The sequence below is a fragment of the Lepisma saccharinum genome, chromosome 27 (genome assembly GCF_977018435.1).
Source record: "Lepisma saccharinum chromosome 27, izLepSacc3.1, whole genome shotgun sequence".
Taxonomy (NCBI): Eukaryota; Metazoa; Arthropoda; class Insecta; order Zygentoma; family Lepismatidae; genus Lepisma; species Lepisma saccharinum.
In genome coordinates this window covers 41,196,083-41,219,832 of record NC_139255.1, presented here as the reverse complement: position 1 = coordinate 41,219,832, position 23,750 = coordinate 41,196,083, and the positions used below count along the sequence as shown (strand labels likewise).

Here is a 23,750-nt window from a genome sequence, read left to right as displayed (position 1 = left end):
TAAAAGATATAGAAAAAATTTTGTATTTGTATGATATTTCTAAATTTCATATAACCTAATGACCCCCCCCCCACATAGTTTACCTTCATTTAATACTGTTAAACTTTTGAAAATTGGACTTGCTTTACAAAGCCCCCCTCCCTGGAGATCAATTCTAGCTACGGGCCTGGAATAAACGTTCCAACGCCCTGTAAAAGTCAAATTACAAAAGTGAATATCCTTCCTGTTGTATCTGCATGCAAAGTCTACTGTGTGAACTGCAGCCTCCTCACTAGTAACTGGCAAGCAGCCTACCAATAAGAAGCGTTGTCCTGATAAAGCCGGTAAAACCTTCTGCTAGTTGCTACAGTGCTACTTTGCGTTCTTTCTCACTCGAGTCTGTCAGATAAACAGGTTGATAAACAACTTTCTTCTCTTCAGCAACATGGTAAGTAAAATTACGTTTTTTTTAAGACTGCAAACTTGTCTGCTTTTGTGTGGTAAATAATCTTATATCCATTATCTTGTTAAGATTACAAAGTTCATCAGACTGATATAAATACACTACATGACTACAGTAATGCGTACCGTAGTTCACGTGATTTTTAAAATGGTCTTAAAATGCAGATTATAGACGTACAGTTAAAGTCTATATTTGCACTACTACGTTTATTGCAACAGTGTATAAATATTCATCTTTGCTCACAATAGTGTGTCCAGAGGGGGCGATATGGTTCTCTTTCTCTTCATTAGTCAGATTTGATAAAGGAAGAAGTAACACACGAAAACATTGTAAAATACAGCACTCAGTTGTTTATTTTACCTAGCTTTTCTGCCACTTTGGCTAATCGCGAAGATATTATGATATTTGGTAAAGCTACGTTCACAAAGAGCAGTCATACCCGGGCCAGGATTCGAACCCAGGACTCCTGGAGCCGTAGCGTACTGAGTCGAGGTCAACAATACAGCACTCAAACTGAGTATGACATACTACAGCCCACTTTTCGCAAGGAATGGAGATAATACTACTTATATGTAAATATGTTTTCCTTTTCGAGTGTGCTAAACAAAAGTTCGTCAGATCTTTTCAGGGTTAAAGTACAGTGTTCGAAACTGGCCTACGATTCTTATAATACGCCAGTTGACGACAAATGCATAACAGGCTCCAAAACTTTCTATTGGTTTCGAAAATGCGATTCAATAGCAAAATTCAGTTGAAAAAGAAAACAACGTAGACTTAGAATCACATAAAAATGCAATTAGCAATCCAAATTATTTATTTAAATATTCCATGGTTACATTAAGCGCTTCGAAAACTCCATACATCAATGTTTGACAGCAAATAGAAAGTAAACTTACCTCCTGAACATTGCAACATGCCTTGGTTGTGGACATCTACACGCTCGACTATTTGTGGAGGCAATGAGATTAGCACCACGCTCCGACCGCCTTTACGGTCAGGTATCCCATTTATTAGAGGATGGATGAAAATGAAAAACAGAGTGGCAACATTAATTGATATTGTTGGGAAAACTCTTACATGAATCCGCCCATCCAGGGTGCAAAACGTCAGTTACAGTCGTGTTTGCGATTCGCGACACTAATTTCGATTAGTACTGAAACATTAAGAAAAGTCGGTTAAATTCCCAAAACAGCACTGTAGGCTATGATAAAAATTCGAACATGAGTTAACGTTTCAGCTGAGAAGGGGGGGGGGAGGGGTCAGTATATTCATCTGAAATAAGTTCGTGCTACAGATAAACAAGATATATTTTTATTAAAGTGTGCTGTTACTGACTGTGTGTGTGCGTGAAGGGTGGGCCATAGCTCGCCCAAAATCAGGCTGGCTCACCTGGCGACCCAGTCTGTCAAAATGTAATTGGGAAATTTCGTGGTAAAAAAAATGAAAGTATGCAGATAATGGTGAATGTGATTGAAAGTTTCCATATTTGGTTCTCGTAATAACAATTCAAATATCAATTTTTGATGACCTGGCCCCACCCACCACCCACACCAGGAAGTCTCGCGCTGTCAGGGTGGGCGCCAACAAAGAGAGCCAGAGGCATCTCGTAAACGCATGCAGTGAATGCTGAGCATGCGTCAATTGTGGGAAAAAGGACAGCTGGCTCTGCGACGACATTCATGAGCATTTCTACATTCTAATTTCTTCATATAGGAGAAGTATTTATTTTACACCAGAGCTCTGAACTAAGCTTAAATTACATTTCTTGGGTCTGAAGTGACGCATGCGGCAATTGTGGGAAAAGAATTATTACTTTCTTTCACTTCAGATCCAAGAAACGTAATATAAGCTTAGTTCAGCGCTCTCGTGTAAAGTAAATACTTCTCCTATATGAAGAAATTAGAATGTAAAAATGCTCATGAATGTCGTCGCAGAGCAAGCTTTCCTTTTTCCCACAATTGACGCATGCGCAGCATTCACCGCATGCGTTCACGAGACGCCTCTGAAGAGGGCCTTCCAGAATAATAAATTGTCCACTAACCTTACATTGTTTCATTTTAACTCTTTTTTTTCTTTTGTTTTATCTCCTTTCCTCAGTTTTAACGTATTTTTATTTGTTGTGTTTACTTTCTCTCATTTATATCTTTCCCCTCCCGTTTTTTCTGCCTCATTTTTATTTCTTATTCTCTCTCTCTCTCTGTGCGTGTCTGCCTTCCTTCTTTCTTCCTTTCTCTCTCTACCTCTGCCTCGCTTTTTCTTATTTCTTTCTCTCTCCCTGTCTGGCTTATGCATTTTATCTTTTTCTTTTCCTCTTGCTAATGTATACCTTCCTCTCTCGCCCCCGCTTCATATCTCTCTCCTCTTTCTCTCTCTTGATATGTCTCTTCCTTTCTCTCATTCTCTATCGATCTTTTATCCCTGTCCTTTCTATCTTTAGAACTGAATGTTTATTTTTTATCATGATGTAAACATGATATCAATATGCCCAACTTAAGGATACTGTGTGTGAGAGAGAGAGAGAGAGTGTGTGTGCGCACGCGTCTAACTTCCATAAGATTCTTTTGTTGAACCCAGATGCAAAATGCATAAGTTCTGAATACTTGGATAGTTTTTTTAGATAGTACTACTCCGTCTCAAGTACTCCATTAAACTAGTCATTTTTATTAGTCGATGTTCTAATGTTTACCATAGCGACCTTACACTATTTTGTAAGTGGCAAAAATTCACAATATTATGCTGTACGAATAATAGAAAAACAAAACACAGGAAGTTAACCTATTTAAAACAGGGAACAATTTGCCATTATCGTAAAGTATATTCTCGCAATGATGCCGGGTGTGAAATAAAATGGTTGAGATCCGTTGGCGGATTTAGTGGGAGGGGCAAAGGAGCACGTATCCCTCCAAAAAGGAATGACTAATTATAATTTTAAAAGATAGTAACGATCAAAATATTTCGAGCAATCCTTTTCCAGATTGTAAAAGAATAAACGAAGTTCAGCACAAATACATTAACGGGGATTATTAGGCAGTTATAAATAAGTCGATACCGGATATCTTATTCGAAACTTGTTAATTAAAAGTATTCTAGGTCAAATGTTTCCAAAGTTTGTGACAGTTTCTCCTGAAGAAATGAAATCTCGAGCTCATCTATTTCTTTCTGTAATCATTACATTACAACTATTTCCATTTCACAAAAATCTACTAAAGCTACCATCTTATGATCAAAGGGTCCTGGGTTCGTTTCCTGGTGAAGTTAGTTATTCGAATTCCACTTTGAAGGCCCAATCCCGATTAGTTTATTTGACTAAAACCTGAACATAAAACTAACCCTTGTAATCGTCTTGAGGTGAATATTATATAGCCTAACCTTACAGCATATTTTGTGCCCCTCCCACCCAGGCAAAAATTCTAGATCCGCTTATGTTGAGATCCATCATATTAATTGAGCATTGCCTTTACTGAAATCGAGATTTCAATTACTGTCTTCATTCTAGAACCCTTGCGATGAATTTTCTGGTTTATATTCTCATTTCTCTCAAGGTCTTTTAGGATACGAGATAACGGGCTCTCCTAGTGATACAAACACACTTGAATGATAAACAAGATACGTGTTGTCTACTGCAGGATTCTTGGCGTGGCGCCAGTTATTGCATCGATTCTTTGGTTTGTTTCACTAAATTATGTGGCTTGTTTCTAAATCCAGGTTAAATTATGTAGTGATGTAGGATATCAGGCATGTTCCAAGTTCAAAAATGGGGAACAGATCGAATACAATGTTAAAAATTTAAGGAGCAAACTCTCCCTTCTCCAAAATTGTGTAGTGTGTGTGTCTGTGTGTGTGTGTGTGAATAAATATAAGAATAACATATATGCCTTGTCTTTCCAGTGAGTGCTAACTCAGAAAGAATTATTACTGTTTGAGAAATCGTAGTGTTCGTCTTTCTAATGAGCAGCCATCATGTGTTGATATCGGAAACCTTCGTATTTATGATTTGGCCGCATGAATATAAAGGATCCAAGTTTTCATGACACTTCATTGAAAAACTATTTCAATGTACAGGGTGTCCCAGTTAATAATAGCCCGGCTCCGATCAACAGTTACATGCCAAGGATCATGAGAAGAAATTAAGTGTTTGTGTGTGTGTGTGTGCTGATGACCTTGAGAACCTACCACAGTTCACGTTACAATGGATTATTCCATTTTATGGGAACAATATAGCCTTTGAGCCGGGATACTTTTAACTGGGACACCCAATATTTTCGAACGAAGATAGTGTCGAGACGAGACTTGATGTAAATGCTTATCTCGCTTCTAGTCTGAAAATATATAGTAGCCTGTAAACAACTACACAAACTATCACATCATGTAGAAGCGATTAAGGCACACAACTTCTCTTCATAAAGCTTTCAAGTTTAACGTCTCGTTTCGACGCTGAATATGTACAACCATGGAGCACAAATTGCACAGGCTTGATTTTGAAATTACTATAAACAGAATGTAACCTATCTCTTAATAGCCCGCTTCATATGTATGGTATCGAATAGTAAAGTAACTTTGATTCAAGTAATTTTTTTTTCAAATATCATACCAAAGTCTTGGTCACGACTTGAGTTTACAGAAGTTTCGTTCTCACCTCTATTATTACAAGGTCGGTACCATCCCTAGATAAAATTGAAGAACAAATTTGAAAAATTTGTCACCTTTCGTTTCTACGTACTTCACTGGTTGTAGCAGATTTCCAACACGTCCAAAAGACAAAAGAAAAAGTACTGGTTGATTTGGTGTTTTTAGTCCACTTTATGCACAGTAAGGCTAATTGGGATTGGAAATACAGTTTAAAAGTGTGCCACCAACGGAAATCGAACACGGGGCCCCTTGATTATAAGGCAACGACGTTACCACTGCGCCATCGGTGAGGCCAAAAACAAACGTACTAGTTAATTCTTGTTATTATCCTATGCAGTGTAATTCATTCAACAATATTAGCTGAAAAATATGTTGTTTTCTTTACTCATTATTCATTTATATTATCTTGCAGAAGAAATTTACGTTCAAGGGTTTGATGGCTCCAGTGTTCACGCCATTTACAAACGACAGGTGAGTTTTCAAAAAAGCCTTATGATCTTAGAAATGAATATATTCACAGCACTTTAACCGAGTTCCGATAAGAACCCAGTCAGACACACTGAATAAGGAACCGCGGTCTGAGCAAGGTGGAAATTATACAAGCTCGTCGGACACTTTCGTGTCCGAGAATTTTCTTGACAAACGAACCCTAATGACTTTATCAATGCGCTTTTTTGTACAATTAAGCCTTTCCGAGGCTTTTTCCATGCGATTATATGGTCAGGTTGACAATTGAGTGTATTACGTGGAAGGGTCACCCCACTTACACCCCTGGATTTTTTGAGGTGATGGGAAATGAATATAGAAAAATGTAAAGCTAAAAATATTGCATTTTACAACTGTGATGCTGTGGGTCCGAACCATATACTAAAATATAACACATGATTAAGTTCAGTTACTACATTTTTGTTATGAAGCCATACCGCAAATCTTGACGTTTGGCATGTGCGGTAATTGCGCCGCAATAGCGGGTCTTAGACAATTTGATTGATGTGTACAGTTTGAAGAAAGAAAAACGTAAAATGACTTTGTGTTGAGTCAACAGTTACTGCTGAGGCATCAAAATAACTTTTCAATTTAATTTTTCTAAAATTTCTAAAGCTTACTCCGTAACTTTTTTAAAGTAATACGAGTATTGTATCAATAAAAAATAATGAAATGCCATAATCGTACTGTTTTGCTTCTTTTAAAACTGACAACCAATATACTAATTAATGTTTGTTTACTTAAGCGAGGAAATTTAACATTTTCAAATCTAAAAGGCATAAAACTCAGTGATTTTAAGTTGTTCTTTTAATTTCCGGGGGAAGGCCTCCGGACCCGTTATAAACTAGAGGATATTCAATAATTGAGGGTTATTGAATATCCCCTAGTTTATAATATCATATGCTTCTCCCAGAGTCTGACGTCCCAAAGCAAAAGCTCAAACTCCGCCCATGGTCCGAACTCCTGGAATGCAGACACATGTGATACTCATCTTATTTTCTTCTCACCATTATAGCTCCCGATCGCTGAAGCTCAATGCCATTCAGCCTTATGCAAAGTTCCTAGCAGAATCTGGAATAAAGGCTGTTCTAGGTAAGCTTCAACCTTGTTACTTTTACAAATAAATGCTGTCGAACTGGAGTTGCATTTTCCTTTGGATCAAGACATAAATATGCAGAATTATTATTTATTTATTGATAGAGCCCAACAGGCTGATCCGAATTATAATTCTATAATTGCATAATTGCAGTAATATTTTTATAAACTTGTATAAATTTATTGCAACACTATCAATGGTATTATTTCGCGTAGTGCAAGAGTCGAGGTTTTCATTGCTTTTGTGTAGCCTTACCATACGTCCGGGATTAGCGCGGACAGTCCTGGTTTTTTAGTGCTGTCCGGGGTGATGTTCGGGGTTTTGAGAATCTGAACATGAAAATAGCTACCGGTATTGAATATTCACGACCAGAATTTAAAACAAACAAGCCATTTCTGAAAAAGTCATGTCTAGTGAAAAGTGCAACTGAGTCAACCAACAGATAATGTTACCTAGAACAGAGAGGTTTCCTAAACATCAGAAAATTTATTATTCAATTTAACATTTGAAAATTAATTTATTGATTTTAGAAAATAATGTTAATATTTTTTTCTTGCAGAATTTATAGTTTAACGTTCCAATAAAATGTTAAGGCTTTTAAGTATTCAATTTATTTTTTGTAAAAAAAACTGAAATTCAGCAGTAACGAGTTGATCGCCAATATGTCCTGGATTGGACCCAAAAAAATATGGTAAGCCTACTTTTGGAACAAAATTGTGATTTCATAACAGGTATTTTAATTTTGTGATGTACTTTTTTAAAATATTTTAAAGCAAAACTCTGGTAAATTGATAGTTATAATTGGAATGGATTGCTAACTTACTAATATTTATCAATATTTTGAACCAACTAACTAACTACCGAAACTCTCTAGCCTTCTTAAACCCGAAGGTTTATGGCTGCGGCAACACAAACCTTCAATCTTCCCCTATCCTGGTCAAGATCAATCCAATCTTTTCCATCCTTACAGATTTGAACAACAATATTAATCAATATTTTGAACATCTCAATAAATTGTTATAATAAGTGTCGGTATCGGTGTGAATCGGTAAGAATATCGGCTCAGGTCTACTTATCATAAGTGACTTCTTTATTGTTAGAGTTGACGAGCTGTATCTTTGCGGGTGGCCTTGGCTACTCCGCGCAGAGTGTGAGAGAGATACGTTTATGTAGTTGCCACCTACTCGCCCTTTGAGAGGTCGATAACAAGCACAGAACGCAAGAATAATGACGCGCAGCCGCTAGCTCCTCCCCCTTGCTACTGCGCAGCCGGGTTTGGGCAGGGTTCACCCGCAAAGATACAGCTCGTCAACTCTAGTCGTAGATTTTACTTAAGGCTCGAGATGTTTTGTACATTTGAGTTCATCAGTGTTTAGTTTTATATTAACTAAATGTTTGATGTTCTTTGCATTTTAGTGTTGCCTTTTTGTTTCAGTAAATGGAACTACTGGCGAGGGGATGGCCATGAACGTGGATGAAAGGAAGCTAGTCACTGAAGCCTGGGTCAAGGCAGTCAGAGAGCTTAAACTGACCATTATGGTTCAGGTTGGGGGGACCTGTTTGAAGAACGTCAGGGAGCTGGTAAGATTTGCTTTCTTTGCTGTTCCATAAATGTAAGTCAGGGGTACTGAGTTTGAACCCTGGATGAAGCATTGATGTTTCAGCATGTTTATTATCCCTTCATCCTTCTCGGGAATTTATTTTTCATTGTCGTCCTGGAAAGCTACGTAAAATATTCCAAAATGCATATGCTACTTATCTCCATCTGATGTAAGAAGGAAATTAATATAAATATGATCACGTGACTTCTGAGGAATAGTTCCATAAACTAATTACAGTATATCTAAAATGAAGTAACTTGATTACTTTTTGAACAAAGTTACTGCAACTCGGTATTTTTAAAGGTTAACTTTCAAAAGACTCTAATATTTATATATAACTAACTGATTGCCCAGGTATTTATTTATCCCAATCTCCTATTAGACAGGAAAATGATGAATTCTAACTATAGTGTAAAATGAACTTGCAGTTGAACGGCATTGGGAGTGTCACTATTCATCTTAGCGACCCCGAAAACTATGGATTCCACACTAATATCGGTCGTTTTCGATTATTTTTACATGTCACCCCCTTCCCACCTTACCCCTAGGGGTGCCAGGGGTGTCTTGGAGTTGAACGGTATTAAGAGTGTCACTATTCATCTTAGCGACCCAGAAAACTATGAATTCCACACTAATATCGGTGGTTTTCGATTATTTTTACATGTCAACCCCTTCCCACCCCCACCCCTAGGGGTACCAGAGGTGTCTTGGAGTTGAACGGTATTGGGAGTGTCACTTTCATCTTAGCGACCCCGAAAACTATGGATTCCACACTAATATCGGTCGTTTTTTAATTATTTTTACATGTCACCCCCTTCCCACCCCACCCCTGGGGGTGCCATGGATGTCTTGGAATTGAACGGTATTGGGAGTGTCACTATTCATCTTAGCGACACAGAAAACTATGAATTCCACACTAATATCGGTCGTTTTCGATTATTTTTACATGTCAACCCTTCCCACCCCCACCCCTAGGGGTGCCAGAGGTATCTTGGAGTTGAACGGTATTGGGAGTGTCAATTTCATCTTAGCGACCCCGAAAACTATGGATTCCACACTAATATCGGTCGTTTTTAATTATTTTTACATGTCACCACCTTCCCTCCCCCACCCCTAGGGGTGCCAGAGGTGTATTTGAGTTGAACGGTATTGGGAGTGTCACTATTCATCTGAGCGACCCCGAAAACTATGGATTCCACACTAATATCGGTCGTTTTCGATTATTTTTACATGCCACCCTGTTCCCACCCTTAGAGTTGCCAGGGGTGCCTTACCCCCGACAGTATTTCTTTCCAGATTGTAAGTGATATGTGTACCAAGTTTGGTTGAAATCGCTCAAGGCGTTCGAGAGTTATGCCGGAACAAACATACCCACACACCCACACACATATTTTTTTATATAATATATAGATTTTAACCGTTTTCTGTACACTAGTTAAAATTATGAAGTATGAGAAAATGGTATGTTCTAAAAGCTTTTCGTTTCCTGTTGTAAAGGCTCGACATGCTGAGAGCCTGGATGTGGATGCCCTGCTGTGTCTGCCTGATCTGTTTTATCGTCCCGCGAATCCGAACCAAGTTGCAGATTACTTGAAATTTGTGAGCGACGCAGCCCCCAACACGCCGCTCTTCTACTACCACCTACCGGGATTCACTGGAATTAACTGTTAAGTATATTTAGACGTTACAGGAGTTTGCTTGTTTATTTCCTTCTGTTTCCTTTACAAGTGTTGAAAATGAGAATAGAAAAAGAAAGTTATTAATTTCAGTACAATTAACAGTGTCGAGAATATTGAAAGTTATGTTGTTAGTGATATTAAAATTTTAGGTTTGCAATTATGATTGTTGAATAACAAATATATGTGGTAATTTGAGACCTCTTCTTGAATGGGGTGATTTCAAAATTGTCATCAATATTAGCAAGATTAAAGAAGAATATAATCTTTAAATGACTTACCTGTGCATGGACGTCCACAGGATTTTTTCCAGGGAGGGGAAAGCAAGGTATTTTTTTCAGGGGGGCAAACGATACATATTTTACTTCCAAAATAGTGATGCCCCCTCAAAAAATACTATTTCAGTCTGAAATTATCATGTTTCTTCAACGAATTTATAATAATTAACATAAATTACTGTGATTGAAATGAAATTATGTGTGAAATATATATAATTTTTAGGTACACATTCATTTTCCAGGGGGGGGCGTGGCCCCCCTTGCCCCCCTTCCGGACGCCAATGTATCTGTGTGCAATTTCTTCCTTGTGGCGCTCTTGTTCATCAATGTTAGCCTTGTTTATCTTGTTTATTCGTCAACATTATTCTTTTTATACCAAATTTTAAGTAATAATTTTGTTTCTAAAATATAATTAATAAATTAACTACACACACACATACACTAACTGGCGCAGTGGTTAGCACAGCGCGCTACGATGCCAGGGCTCCCTGGTTCGAATATCACCACTTTGGGCATGGATGTTCTTTGTGAGTGTCCCTTCATCAATTACATAATATCATCACTCATCCTCGTCGTCGCGATTAGTCAAAAGTGGAAGGAAAGCGAAGCTAAATAATAATAAAAATCAAATATATTTCTTGAAAAGGTCCTGGGTTCATTACCCTGTGGAGGCACATAGTGGTTCGGGTCCCACTTAATAAACTGTAGGTCTTGTCCCGATTAGCCTTTTCGTGCATAAAGTGGACTAAAAAGCCAAGCTCAAACTAAAGAAAAAAATACACTTGGCAGATTTCACTAACGACTCTTGAAGCATAGTGATATTATATCAATTAGGCTATACATAATTTCCCCCCAGGTGGGCAAAATTAGTAACAAGAGGGAGATGCAGAAACCAGAGGGAGAAGTGTTTCTAATCATCTCCATCTAATCACCATTCATCCTAAAATAGGGCCTCCTCTATGGCGCAGTGGTAGCGTTGCCACCTTGTAATCAAGGGGTTCCGGGTTCGATACAAGGTGGAGGCACATTGTGGTTCGGATCCCACTTTAAACTGCAGGCCCAGTTCCGATTAGCCTTACTGTGCATAAAGTGGACTTAAAACACTAACCCAATCAATCAATAGGAAAAATCCAATATTCAAACACAGTAGCACACCGAGGATTTTAGAAAGGAGGGAGAGTATGTACCTTTTCTAGTGGTCAGCCTCATTTGCATATTTTAATGACCTCCCCCATCCCCCTTGGGCACGCCACTGTACAAACATCAAAAGAGAACAAGCCGCAATCCCCCCCTCTCCAAAGTTGACATGAAATTTACCAAGTTCCTAGGCACGCTACTGTTTTTGTAAAATACCTGCATTTCATGTTAATACGTTGCATTTTCTTGCAGTAAGCATCAGTGAACTATTCGAGGTCGCTGGCGATAAAGTGCCAACATTCTGCGGTGCCAAGTTCACCCACAACGACATGCAGGACGGGAACAGGTGTCTTCAAGTGAAAAATGGCGCCTATCAGATCTTCCTGGGCAATGACGAGGTAAGTGACGCCACTCTCCTCATCTCACGTTTCATATTTATCTGCCCAACAGTTCCGCTGATATTCCAGTATTTGTCTACGGCGTATTTTAAATTAGAGTTAGACGCGCATGCAGTTGTGGATTCGGTTGCCAAAACTCTCGTATTACGCAGAATCGCTTATTTAAACTTAAAGGAATGAAACCCAGTCTTGTTGCATCGACCATAGGCTATACCTAGATCAACTGCAAAATTTTCAACCCAAAATGAAACCACATTTACCTCTTTGTAAATACAGTTGAACGTGGGTTATGTGTATGTCAAGGTGAAGATAAAGTAATGCATATAACTGAGAATTACTTACAAATCAGATTTAGATATCATGTCATGTCAATCATTATTAAAATACTGTAATTGTATCTATCTAGAGGAACAAGATATCGTAATACAGGTTATTTCTGTCTAAAAGTGGTGAATTAACGAATCTGGAAGTTAGATTCTTAAATGCATTACATTTGCCACTTTATTAGTGAACACTTTGACACTGAAATACTACTGTAGACACTGTAGAGTTTTACTACCTAATTAAAAAAAAATCGTCCAACATAGCATTTCTTTTACTAATGGCTGTGCAATGTGCAGAATAAGCGATGACTAACTCTGCCACTATTTCAGTTATAGTTTTGTGTGGATTAGCGCCCACTTCCCGTATAAATTTTACTTTCTGGTCAAGCGTATAACTTATCTTCTTTCTGTTCTCCATGTCACCAGTAGCAACTGAAAGCTGTCACTTCTGTGACATTGTTGTAGCTTGGTTATGTACAAATTCACTGTATTTTATGAAAATAAGTACGTATAAAACGGAATTAAGTATAAATGCATTACATACAAATAAGGTTTAATTCTCACGTTTTTACATTATATTTTGCCGGAACCTACAATGATTTACTACGTATAAAACAGAATTACTCAGTACTGAGTTACGTGTAAAACAGTCTCAATTGTAATTTGGCCCATCCAAGATATTACACTTATGGTGGTCAATAACATGGGAGGGGGGGGGGAAACTGGCCTACTTCTTCTTCCCCTCTCTGTTTGTCTTTTTTCGTGTTGTTTATCTTAATGTTCTTTCTAGATTTCGGTGTCCTTTTCTCAGTTTTAGTATGCCTTTGTTTGTGTTCACTTTGTGCCTTCTTGATCATTTATTTTTATATATTTTCTTCTCTTTTTGTGTCGCAGTTTCATCTATATTCTCTCTCTCTTTCTGTCTCTAATTGATCACTCTTATTCCCCTATATTTCTCTCTCTCTCTCTCTTTCCTCTGGCGCTTCTCTTCCCCCATCTCTCTAACTCTTTTTCTCTCTAGTTTCTCTATGCAAAATTCAAAGTTTCCCTTGAATTTCAGTGATATTACTGTATTTTGTAATCACATAACAGTTATTTTTATATTCTGGAGTAATTTTTGAATAGCTACCTTGAAGCAAAACTCTGGTAAATTAATGCTCAAAATTAGATTGGAATGCTCACCCACTAATATTCATTTTGAACAACTTTTATTTTTTCCAATTTTGAAGCATAGGTATAGATTGTATGTATACATATGTGTCTGGGTTTGTGTATGTGTGTGTGTGTATGTATATATATATATATATATATGTATATATATATATATATATATATATATATATATATATATATATATATATATACGTATATGTATGTGTGTGTGTGGCTATATTTCTTCTCCTTTCTCTTTGCCAGCAAGGAATGAGTGTATTAAATGGTCGTTTTTCGATCTCATTACCGAAAGTCTTGGGCATCGGTGTTCTTTGCGAATCCCTCCTTCATCGACTTTATCTAATCATTACTCATTACCGCGATTAGCCAAAAGTGGCAGATAAGCGACGTAAAATAATAAAAATACAAAACAATCATTCTGTCTCTCGTCTCTTGCTTCTTTCACATCTCTTCCTTTCTCTCCTCTTGAAACGCTTCTTTCTTATGATGACACATAAACATGACGTCAGTATATCTCACATAAGGACACACTTGATCCCAATTGGTAATTTTCTTTTGGCGCCTCTGATTATGTTTACTATACTTTTGTTTATTATATTGACATGGAGGTTCCTGAGTTAATTCCCTGTTTGGGGCACAAAAGTCAAAGATGGGAATAAGGACAACATAACCAGTCTTCGTAAATAACCAGTTACTCTATGTTTTAATATTTAAATTAAATGAAAATTTATGTAACTAAGTTAAAATTCCAAATGATTGTCTGTAATTCAGGTACTTTTAACAGCTAACTTTACTGTTTATTTGAAGTCCACCTTCTGTTTAGATAGCCTAATGTGGACTAGACATACAGTTTAAAGTGAAATCTGGCCAATGCTCAGCCGAGAATCGAACCCAGTACCACTTGATTACAAGGGGACATCGTTACCACCGTGCCATCGGGAAGACACTGATTATAACACGATAAACATAGGAATGACAGAGATGCGAATTGGAAAGAGTGAAGCCAGAAAGAGAGATAATGAGCGGATAAAGCATGGTAGAAATAAATTAATAGGAAGACATTGATGGTGGGATAAAGAAGAGAAGCATAGATAAAAAGAAAAAGAGAAAATGAAATCTAATCCCGAATAGCCTCTCCGTAATCTCTTCGCTGTAAGTGTTTTGATGATTAAAATAAATCCAGCAGTGTTTTGTGACTAATTGTACCTTATTTTTTTATTATTTTCAGCTGATGATGGGCGCATACGCAATGGGATGGGATTCGGCGATCGGAACGACTTTAAACATGTTGGCCAAACCCTGCATCGATATTGTTGAAGCCACCACGAAAGGGAGAATGGAGGAAGCCAAGCGCTCGCAGAATGCGCTAACAGCAGCCGTCAGGGCAATTACAAAGAATGGTAAGCATTCGGGTACTGTTACCACACACAGGTCCGTAGCGAGGGGTAGGCAGAGGGACTGAAGATATCGCCATTCAAAGCTTTATTATTATTTAGACAACACAGTCAAAATATGCGACTGAAATAAAAACACTTGGCAGGGATAAAAGAAGAAGGAAAACATACAAGGTGTTACGAGTCCCTTGTTCCCATTGAAGATTTTCAAGTGATGAAGTGGCCCCTGGATAGCTCCTTTGGGGGGGGGGGGGGGTCCACGTGAAAATAGATGTCACCACTAAACTTGGTGCATGCCGTATCTGTATTCGTATTTCATCTCTTCCATCCTCTTCTACATTCATCTTCCCATTCTCATCTCTAAATGTGTTTTCGAAATACTTACTCCATGTCTTCAGAATATCTTCAGTATATGTTTGTATCTTTCCTGATTCGTCTTCTATGTTTCTATACCAATTATTAACTTTAAAGTACTAGGCAACAAACAGCCTGCATATCTCTTTGAAAAACTGAACACAAATTCGAGCAGACATGAACATGTAACACGACGAAACAAATTATTGTCAGTCCCAGTACATAATACTACCACCTACTGAAAATCATTTACCGTAACTGCCACTAAAGAATGGAATTCCTTCCCAACCTCCCTAACATCCATCAACAGCCATAAGCTATTTAAAAAGAATCTCAAACAGTATCTACTGGCAAGGCAGCGAAATACTTAATCACGAGCAACTTTTCATTCATAAAAATACTCACTGTAACATTTGGCAACTATGTGCATATAAATCTTATAATTTCATTATTTTATTTCACTTCATTATTATTATTATATTTTTCATTGTTCCAGATTACTGAATATATATGTATATGTACTAAAACAAAAGCAACAAACATTAGATACCTATGTTCAACAATTTATAGGTAAATCTGTTATTCTTTTTCATTATCTATACATATACGCGTATATACCTATATATTTAATTGCTCTTATTTGTATTGATATGTAATCCTTTTCATGTTTTTATTTTTATATTTTTCTCAATGTATACTCTTTATTCCATTGTATTAATCTCCCAGACAAGGGTCTGTTGTAAGAACGGCCCTAGAGGCCGAAACACGCCCGCTCCAATAAAGGCGATTTTATTATTATTATTATTATTATTATTATTATTAGTATTAGTATTATTCTCTTCCCATATTTTTCATTCATTGCTTTTGCTCTCTGACAGAACTTTCGACTATTCCCTTCATAGTTTTTCTCTATTTCTATCCCAAACTCTTCCCACGATTCTTTCTTTGCTTGTCGAACTGCTTCTTTTGTTTCATTTCTTCTCTGAACATATTCATTCCATTTCTCCTTTGTTTTATTTTTCGTACCTTTTCCATGCTTGTTTCTTCCTTTTAACAATTTAATTTTATCATGAGCCGTCCCTGTTTAAGATTTGTTTCAAGTGCTCTGTTGTAACCAAGAATTTATATGCATTTTGTGTTTCAGCCTCGTGGATAGAGGGCATGAAAGCTGCCATGGCTCTTCTAACTCCATTGGACCTTGGACCACCTCGCGAACCTTTGCAACCCTTGTCGGGAGAAAAGCTGCAAGAGCTTCGGCAGGATTTGGTGGCTTTAAAGTTGCTGAAAAATTAAGTAAGCCATCTTGAGGTACGTGTCCGACATAGTGGAGAGTGAAAAGGAGTGGCCTGTTCGAAGTGCACTCAAATGTCAACCTCACTTCCTCGTAGTGTACACGATGGAAACTGCCTTGTAGGCTAACACTGATCTGGCGCCTGGATCTATATGCAGGATAACCTGTCATATTACAAAACGATGATCTGCATGCAAATGCATTTTTTATTGAAGATACATGCAGTGATATATCCGTACACTCAATATCCTACCCTAAAAAAATATTATCCACTCCCCTAAGATTTTTTCACAATTGTGTTGGACTCCAGGGCGACTCAAGAAAAGTGAGTCCAGATCATGGGCGTCGCCAGAAATTTTTGCAGGGGGGGGGAATAGCAAATTGATAAAACTTGATTAGTAGAAATTACAAGAATAATAATTATTACCACGGTTATAAATTATATTTTATAATAATGAGTATTACAAACTAATAATAATAAACCAATTATATTCTATATTTATTACTTATAAATGGGGGGAATTCGCTACGCAGTCCAAGAGATGAGTGAATATTCAACCAACTGATTATCGTTACGTTTTTACATTTCATTCAGTTTGTGTCTTGAAATTCATAGTTATTGTACTTTGTTATAAACTTTTGCCCACCTCGATCAAGAAAAGGATCAAGTTACGGAGAAATTTTACTCATAAAACTTATGTTGTGTAACCTCTCACGTAAAACTAGATTTTTTTTAAGTTTGGAAACTATGGGACCATTTATTCTTTGGATTATATGGTAGAATATGTAAATATATCGTGGTTTGTATTTTACACTAATTTTTTCCGATGTAATGCAATTTTTAATTAATTCGGTTCCAATGCTAACGAAATTAACTTTATTTCTGTTATTAAGAATAAAAATTAAAAACTTTCTGCTTCTTTTGTAATTTGAAATGATCGTTGCCAATTCCCAGGGGCTCGACTCCTTCCCCCCCATCCCGACGCTCATGATTCAAATATACAAATGGGAATAGGCGGAAATGTGTGACGCCAGAAAAAGTGAGTCCGCACGCTGATGGACGAGGGATTTTGTTATTGGCAATCACGATGATTTTTTCATTTAGATAGGTATGTGCAAATGTGCATTAAAGTATAGGAGCTGCCAAGTTGGGTGAACGGGCAGGCCACGGAATATCGCCGAATCTGCTGATGAGACGACCAGGAAATGTGAGTCTAAGCACATCCATAGACGCAGTGGCGGCGATTGGGTTCCAAACCCGGGGGGTAAGGTGCCAAACCTAATTGGAGGGCAAAGAAAATATATTTCCCTTTGCAGATAAGGTTTAGCATAGTGCTGAGGCAAAAATACCGAAAAGTGGAAGGGCAACTGCCCCCCTTGCCACCCCCCCCCCCTTATCACCACCACTGCATAGACACTCTGGCAGTATGGCTAGTTGCACCATCTTGCCGGAAGAGTGTTTCTTCATCTGGGTCATAGTCATCGAGAGCAGGCAGGAAAAATGTGTGCAAAACCAAGGACGTCATCTTACTGACACCATATTCAAAAAATGAACATTTTTCAGGTACACTAGTAATTTCAACTCATGTACAGTACATTCATGTTCATAAAATAACTAATATTTGCTCTCTCTATTTTTTGTGATTTTTTAAAAATCTTCCCGTTTGAGCCTCACCCTGTACATAAATTAGATGTTACAGACATTTCTCTCTTCAGACTAGTTCGTAAGAAGCAGCTGCAGCTTTTACTGATTGCCTTATTTTCATTGGCTTTTCTGCCACTTGGCTGGTCGAACATAAATGATGAAGGGACACTCACAAAGATCACCCAGGCCGGGATTCGATCCCTGGACTCCTGGCGTTGTAGCGCGCTGTGCTAACCACTCTGCCACTGAAGTCGTTGAAGCAGCTTTAGCAGTAAAGGGCTTGAGACAAGAACATACCTAGAAGAAAAGGTTGGGAGTACAATATGTCACGCACAACTGCATAGACACTATCGACAGAAAAATCCCCAAAATTTAAGTTTATTGAAATCATTACAAACATGTAGAAGGTATTATAATATGTTAAGGTATGTAAAATTAAAAATTAATAGTCTTATTAGTATAACTCGTTGAGATTTTAGATTTTCATACGACTAAACACGTCTAAATAATACGAATAACACGACTAAATATATAATTGCATAAGAACTCGGACTCTAATTGTAACCGAAGCTTTAGTGAATGAATTATTAAAGAAAAGAGGGGGAAGCAATATTTTTATACCATGTAAACCCACTTCACAACTTTCCTAAAGAAATGTTCATGTGCTATGTGTATTTTCATGTTAGTGTTAATTCATAATCAATCTTTCTTTGCAGGTGCTGGTCGTAACCTGTGGTTGAATAAATGTATATTCCTGTACACATGTATTAAAATTTTGGCAAGTAACGGTGTTAAAAGTTTATTAAATGATTTGACTTCGTATTTTTCTTTTTAGAATAATAATCTAACATCAGGCATTGTTACAATAGAAAATAATATGAAAAACTCAATAGTCTGAAGAAGACCTTGCTAGAAGGTTGAAACGTTACGTTTAGTTTATGTTTTATAATAAAATAAATTTCTGCCTTGGTCAGCATATTGAGTTTTTCATATCATGTAAACAAGACTTAATGGTGTTAGAAAATAATAACTTTAAAATTCTGTGTATGGTTGAAACAACGCTCCTCTCAGAGTAAACGTATATTGTATTACAATTGGGACTAACTATTCACTTTGTTAACGTAAGTGTATCGTCTACACCTAGATACAGACACACGACTATGTCTCTTTGTTTTTCATGACGTGTCCGTAGTTATAACATCGTCGCTTTATAATCAAGAGGTCCCGGTTCAGATGCCCACTGCGGGAGCATAATGGTTGGGATTTCACTTACACTGTAAGTCCAGCCCCAATTAGCCTATCTGTGCATAAAGTGGACTTAAAACAAAGACTAAAAGAACAAAAAATCTTATCTTTCCAGGAATTATTAACCCTCATGTTTCATCGAATGAATAAGGAATCTTTTGAAAGTGAACATGATTTGTTTCTTTAATTTGCAGACAAAATAGTAACTAAAGAATAGCTAACTTTTTGTGAATGTGCCAATATTATTAAAAATAAATTATGTAAGTGATCAATTTCCACTTACTTTTATTACTTTCGGGGTCCCGGGTTCGAATCCTGACCTGGGCATGTATATGTTTGTGAGTGTGCATTCATCAATTCAACATATCATCACTCATTCTCATCTTCGCAAATTAGCCAAAAGTGGCACAAAAAGCGAAGTAAAATAAAGCAATCAATGAATCAATTTTATTACTTTTGGCACTTGTTTATTTTTAAACACAATATTTCCACAGTTTCCAATAGCCTTTCTCAGGAGAGATATTCATTGTTTTATTTTGGAGCTAACAGCTTTTAAGCCAATTGAATTTTCTTCTATGTATGTGTATATACACATTGTCCTCACATCATTTTCCCCCATATTTCACAATAGTTATAGTATTAAGATACAAATATAAACCTACCTCTTTTCTATCGTATTTTACACTTCCTTAAACGTGTGGACAAACTATATCCAAATCGAACATCTGGGTTCACCACCAAACTTTGCAAATTTGTTGGAGAACATGCCTGTAATTTATATAGAGTTTTGTTTATGTTAAAAGTAATGACTAAGTACTAGTAATCATATTTTAAAGAAATTCGGGTTGGGGCTATTTTGAATCTGCATGTAGTCAAAAGTGGCTATATTTTCATGCCTAACTAAGTAGTTTGTGTAGTTCAATTCTATTCCTTAAAAACATGTAGGACATGAGGAAAAATGAATTAGGGTAGCCATGGACATTTTGCTTTGTGATATTTAAGCAGAACAGCACTGCCCTTCGAAATGTTTGCCGAAGAAAGAAAAGAATATATACCATTAAAAAAAATCCTTGGTCCCGAAATTAAATCTCATTGACTCTATCTTTTCACGTTCGTAGGATACTATGTCGCAGCTACTAAGAAATTGGTATGGGAAGTTCAATTAAAGACAAATTGATGCACCGCACCCCAGTATCTCCAAATTCTAGTTGCCCTCACCGGCTTTCAAGAGGAAACGTGACCTACAAGTATTATCAGCAACTACTTTTTTTCTCTCTGAAGAAGTTTCGAAGGACCCAAGTTTCCCTCTCGGCATTTTAAATTCTTGTAGCACAACTGGCGAGAACGTTCGTGCGTGTGACCTGGTTTCTTGGTCCTTCACTGGATCTTTGTTCGAAATTAATGGGTCTGGTGTGTCATCCACCAAGCATTGTCAGTGTTTGGAGGGAACTGAGGTACGGTTGCAGTTTGCTCAAAAGTAACTCAATTACGGTTACCATTATTTTAAAAAGTTAGCCACGTAGCTCATTCGCGTCGGCCTCCGTGGCAGAGTGGTTAGCACACTGCGCTGCAATCCCAGAGGGTTCGACTCCCGGCTCGGACGTGGATGTTTGTGATTGTCTGTCCTGAAAAGTCCTGCACTAGAAATTTGAGTGAAAATGATATGAATTAAGAAGTGTGATTGGGGAAGCTTTCCTCAAAAAATAAATAAATAAAAAACTCGTTAGGGCGTCTGACTACGGGGGAGAACCGGGGCTTTTTCAACCTGTTCAAGGGGCTCCGACGCCCACCGAGCGTCATATAAACTGGTCGTATAAAGTGGATACTGATCACACTGCTCCCCAATTCGGCCGAATTAAGAAAGTATGGGGCCCTAACCCCACACCCCCTATACGCCTTCTTGGCGTGGAGCAAAGCACAGGGAAGCACTTTACTTTTTACTTTAAAAAAGTAACAGTCGCGTTATTCTCGACAAGCTATGAACTTGATTTGGTTCATTTTACTTCGCTTATATGTCACTTTTGGTTAATCGCGAAGATCAGAATGAGTGATAATATGACGAAATTGGTGAAGGGACATTCACAAAAAACACCCAACCATCAGAAATAAATGCAGCCTACCGAAGCAACACGAAAAGTTGCACGTGTCGCCTGTCACTTGTGTGTCGCTCCGACTGGGCCATTTTCTCAATACCGTGCATCATGTCGCCTAGGTCTGTTCACACCTGAGCGGCGAATGCTTGCTTGTAGGCTGAAGAGGACGTTTGTCGATTCTCTCTTCGGTGTAAACTGTGAGAGATATTTCAGACCGAAACAGCACGCGACACATCTCGCTTGGAAACGAGCCAATCAACAGCAACGTTTCACACCGTTGCGGCGTGACAGGCCAAACAAGCCTGCGTTCGATTGGTGCAATTCCTATGCGACACGTGTCGCGTCAAGGTAACTATCTCTTCGGTGTGAAATCTCCTCCCCCTCCCCCCCCCGGTCACTTGTCGCGTGTCGCTTGAGGATTTCACCAATCGAACGAAATCTTGGCGACTTGTAATGCCGCTAGTGTGTGAAACGTTGTTGTTGATTGGCTTGTTCCCAAACTACATGCGCGTGCCGCTTGTCGCTTCATTCTGAAAGATCCCTTGTACTGTCAATCATTGAAGAGAGACTCTTATGTGGGTTTTCGAAACGGTATGCTGAAACGGTATGAATTTTTCAACTTAGAAGACACGTTATCTTGAGCTTGTCTAAGTCCAGTTTATGCACAGAGAGACTAATCGAGACTGGTCCTACAATTTAAACTGCCTCCGTACCGAGTATCGATCCCGGGACCCTTCGCTTACCCTACAAGGTGACGACTTTGCCACTACGCCATGAGGGAGACTCGTCACTATTGCAATATATAGGTTAATCAGTGGTAGGCAGTGGCGTAGCGTTATATTACGCCCGTACGCCCGGCGTTCCCAGATTTAAAATTTCAAAAATGCTTAAATGCTGTGAATATAAAGTAAAACGTGACTAATTTCATATATGTTTGACCTTCATTGCATTATAATAGCTATTTTTCGCGGTCCGCTTGCAACGCTCCACTCTCAACACTCGTTCTAGCATCTTTTTTTCAATGCCTTTCCTGGCCGGACGCCGAGCAGGTTCGGCGTAAATGACTCTATATTCCTTGCTGCCTTTCTGGAGGGAAAGCTTCGATCTCTACAGCACGCGCGTAAATGCTCTCTCGTACGCCAGCGTACGGAGCAGAGAGGTCTGCCGTGATTGGTTCATGTGACCCTTCCTGCCTTCTGAAGCAGACGACAGCGGTAGAATTACTACCCGGTTCTTCGCGCTCATGCAACTCGTGCTATGTGGTGCTACAATACGCAATATTGTCTGACGTAACTTTACCAATCTCAAATATACCGCTACTTAATGGCCACTGCATTGTATAATTTATCGCACGAACAGCGATGTGCATTAGAAACTAATAGATCAACATAGTTTTTGTGAAATAAGTTGGTGAAGTCCTCGTGGTAGCAATTCAGCCTGTGGCTGCTATACCACTTAACCCGCAAAACTAATATTTTTTATTGTTATTATTTTTTCGTTATTATCTAACTGCTTAATATTGTGTCAATGGAAATGTTTAGCTTTCATTTGAAAACTCTTAACATCGAAAGGTCTCTGCACAAAATTATTTTCAAATATTTATCAGCATTCTCAAGATGTAATAAACAGTGGTCTGAATTACTAATCGGCACTGTTACGTCAGTAGAGTGTAAGATATTTGGATCATCAACTGTGCTTTGCACAGTGCCACAAGACGACAGAGGTCCCTGGTTCGAATCCCGGCGTGAGCACGGGTGTTCTTTGTCAGTGTCCCTTCATCAATATCAGCACTCATATTCATATTCGCAATTAACCAAAAGTGGTAGAAAAGCGAAGTAAAATAAACCAAATCAATCAGTAGTTGGATCGCCCACAACAATGACGTCTGCGGTTGTGCAGAGGCACTTGTGATTCAGGTAGGTTTTTAATGACTTTCGTCATGCAGAAAGGTATAAAACACCAGAGTCCAAAACATTTGCGGCATAGTGAGGCATCTAAGTTTCTAGCTAAAACATGCATGGATGATGTTTTATTGAAAACCCAGCTGACTTCAGGCAAATAAAACCTGTGGCGACTAATATCATAAGTAAATTTTTAAGCAAGAAAGGGCCGATCCTTCCTTCGGACTTGGCGTTCCCACCCGAAATGTCCATGCTACGCCACTGGTGGTAGGTAAGTGAGGAAGCAAACACCGAGGATTCAAACCAACCTGGGACCCTGAAGCAGTACGTTATGCATATACCCTGCCATGAATCCGACAGTTGTGTTGTCATCCAAAGATGATGTTTCCTGGTTGTTAAGTTATCCTGGTGATAAGACTATGATCTTTTAAACAAATTGTCCTTTGTCCTTAGAACGGCTCCAGGCGGCGCTTCGAGGAATTTACCCAGTCAGGATTAAATTATGTGCACAAATATAATCCACTGTCGGGACATTTAAGTATAAAGTGTGAATATTTTCTTAAAACGGTTAGTATTTATGAACGATGT

General features: G+C 38.1%; 1 protein-coding gene across 1 annotated transcript; it reads left to right on the top strand.

Annotated features, from left to right (window-relative positions):
• Nucleotides 1–277: 277 nt before the first annotated feature.
• LOC145980098 (N-acetylneuraminate lyase B-like) lies at nucleotides 278–18,733 on the top strand. The gene is made up of 9 exons (XM_083113101.1): nucleotides 278–427; nucleotides 5,484–5,542; nucleotides 6,573–6,649; nucleotides 8,089–8,234; nucleotides 9,752–9,920; nucleotides 11,598–11,743; nucleotides 14,468–14,639; nucleotides 16,132–16,295; nucleotides 18,640–18,733. The coding sequence occupies exons 1-8, from the start codon at nucleotides 425–427 to the stop codon at nucleotides 16,278–16,280; spliced, it is 921 nt and encodes a 306-aa protein (XP_082969227.1). The 5' UTR covers nucleotides 278–424; the 3' UTR covers nucleotides 16,281–16,295; nucleotides 18,640–18,733.
• Nucleotides 18,734–23,750: the final 5,017 nt, after the last annotated feature.

Bases quoted from the DNA above. Each gene is read 5' to 3' on its own strand.
- LOC145980098 (XM_083113101.1), top strand. The intron at 8,235-9,751 runs GTAAGATTTGCT...CCTGTTGTAAAG, and splicing joins TGAAGAACGTCAGGGAGCTG to GCTCGACATGCTGAGAGCCT. The intron at 11,744-14,467 runs GTAAGTGACGCC...TATTATTTTCAG, and splicing joins TCTTCCTGGGCAATGACGAG to CTGATGATGGGCGCATACGC.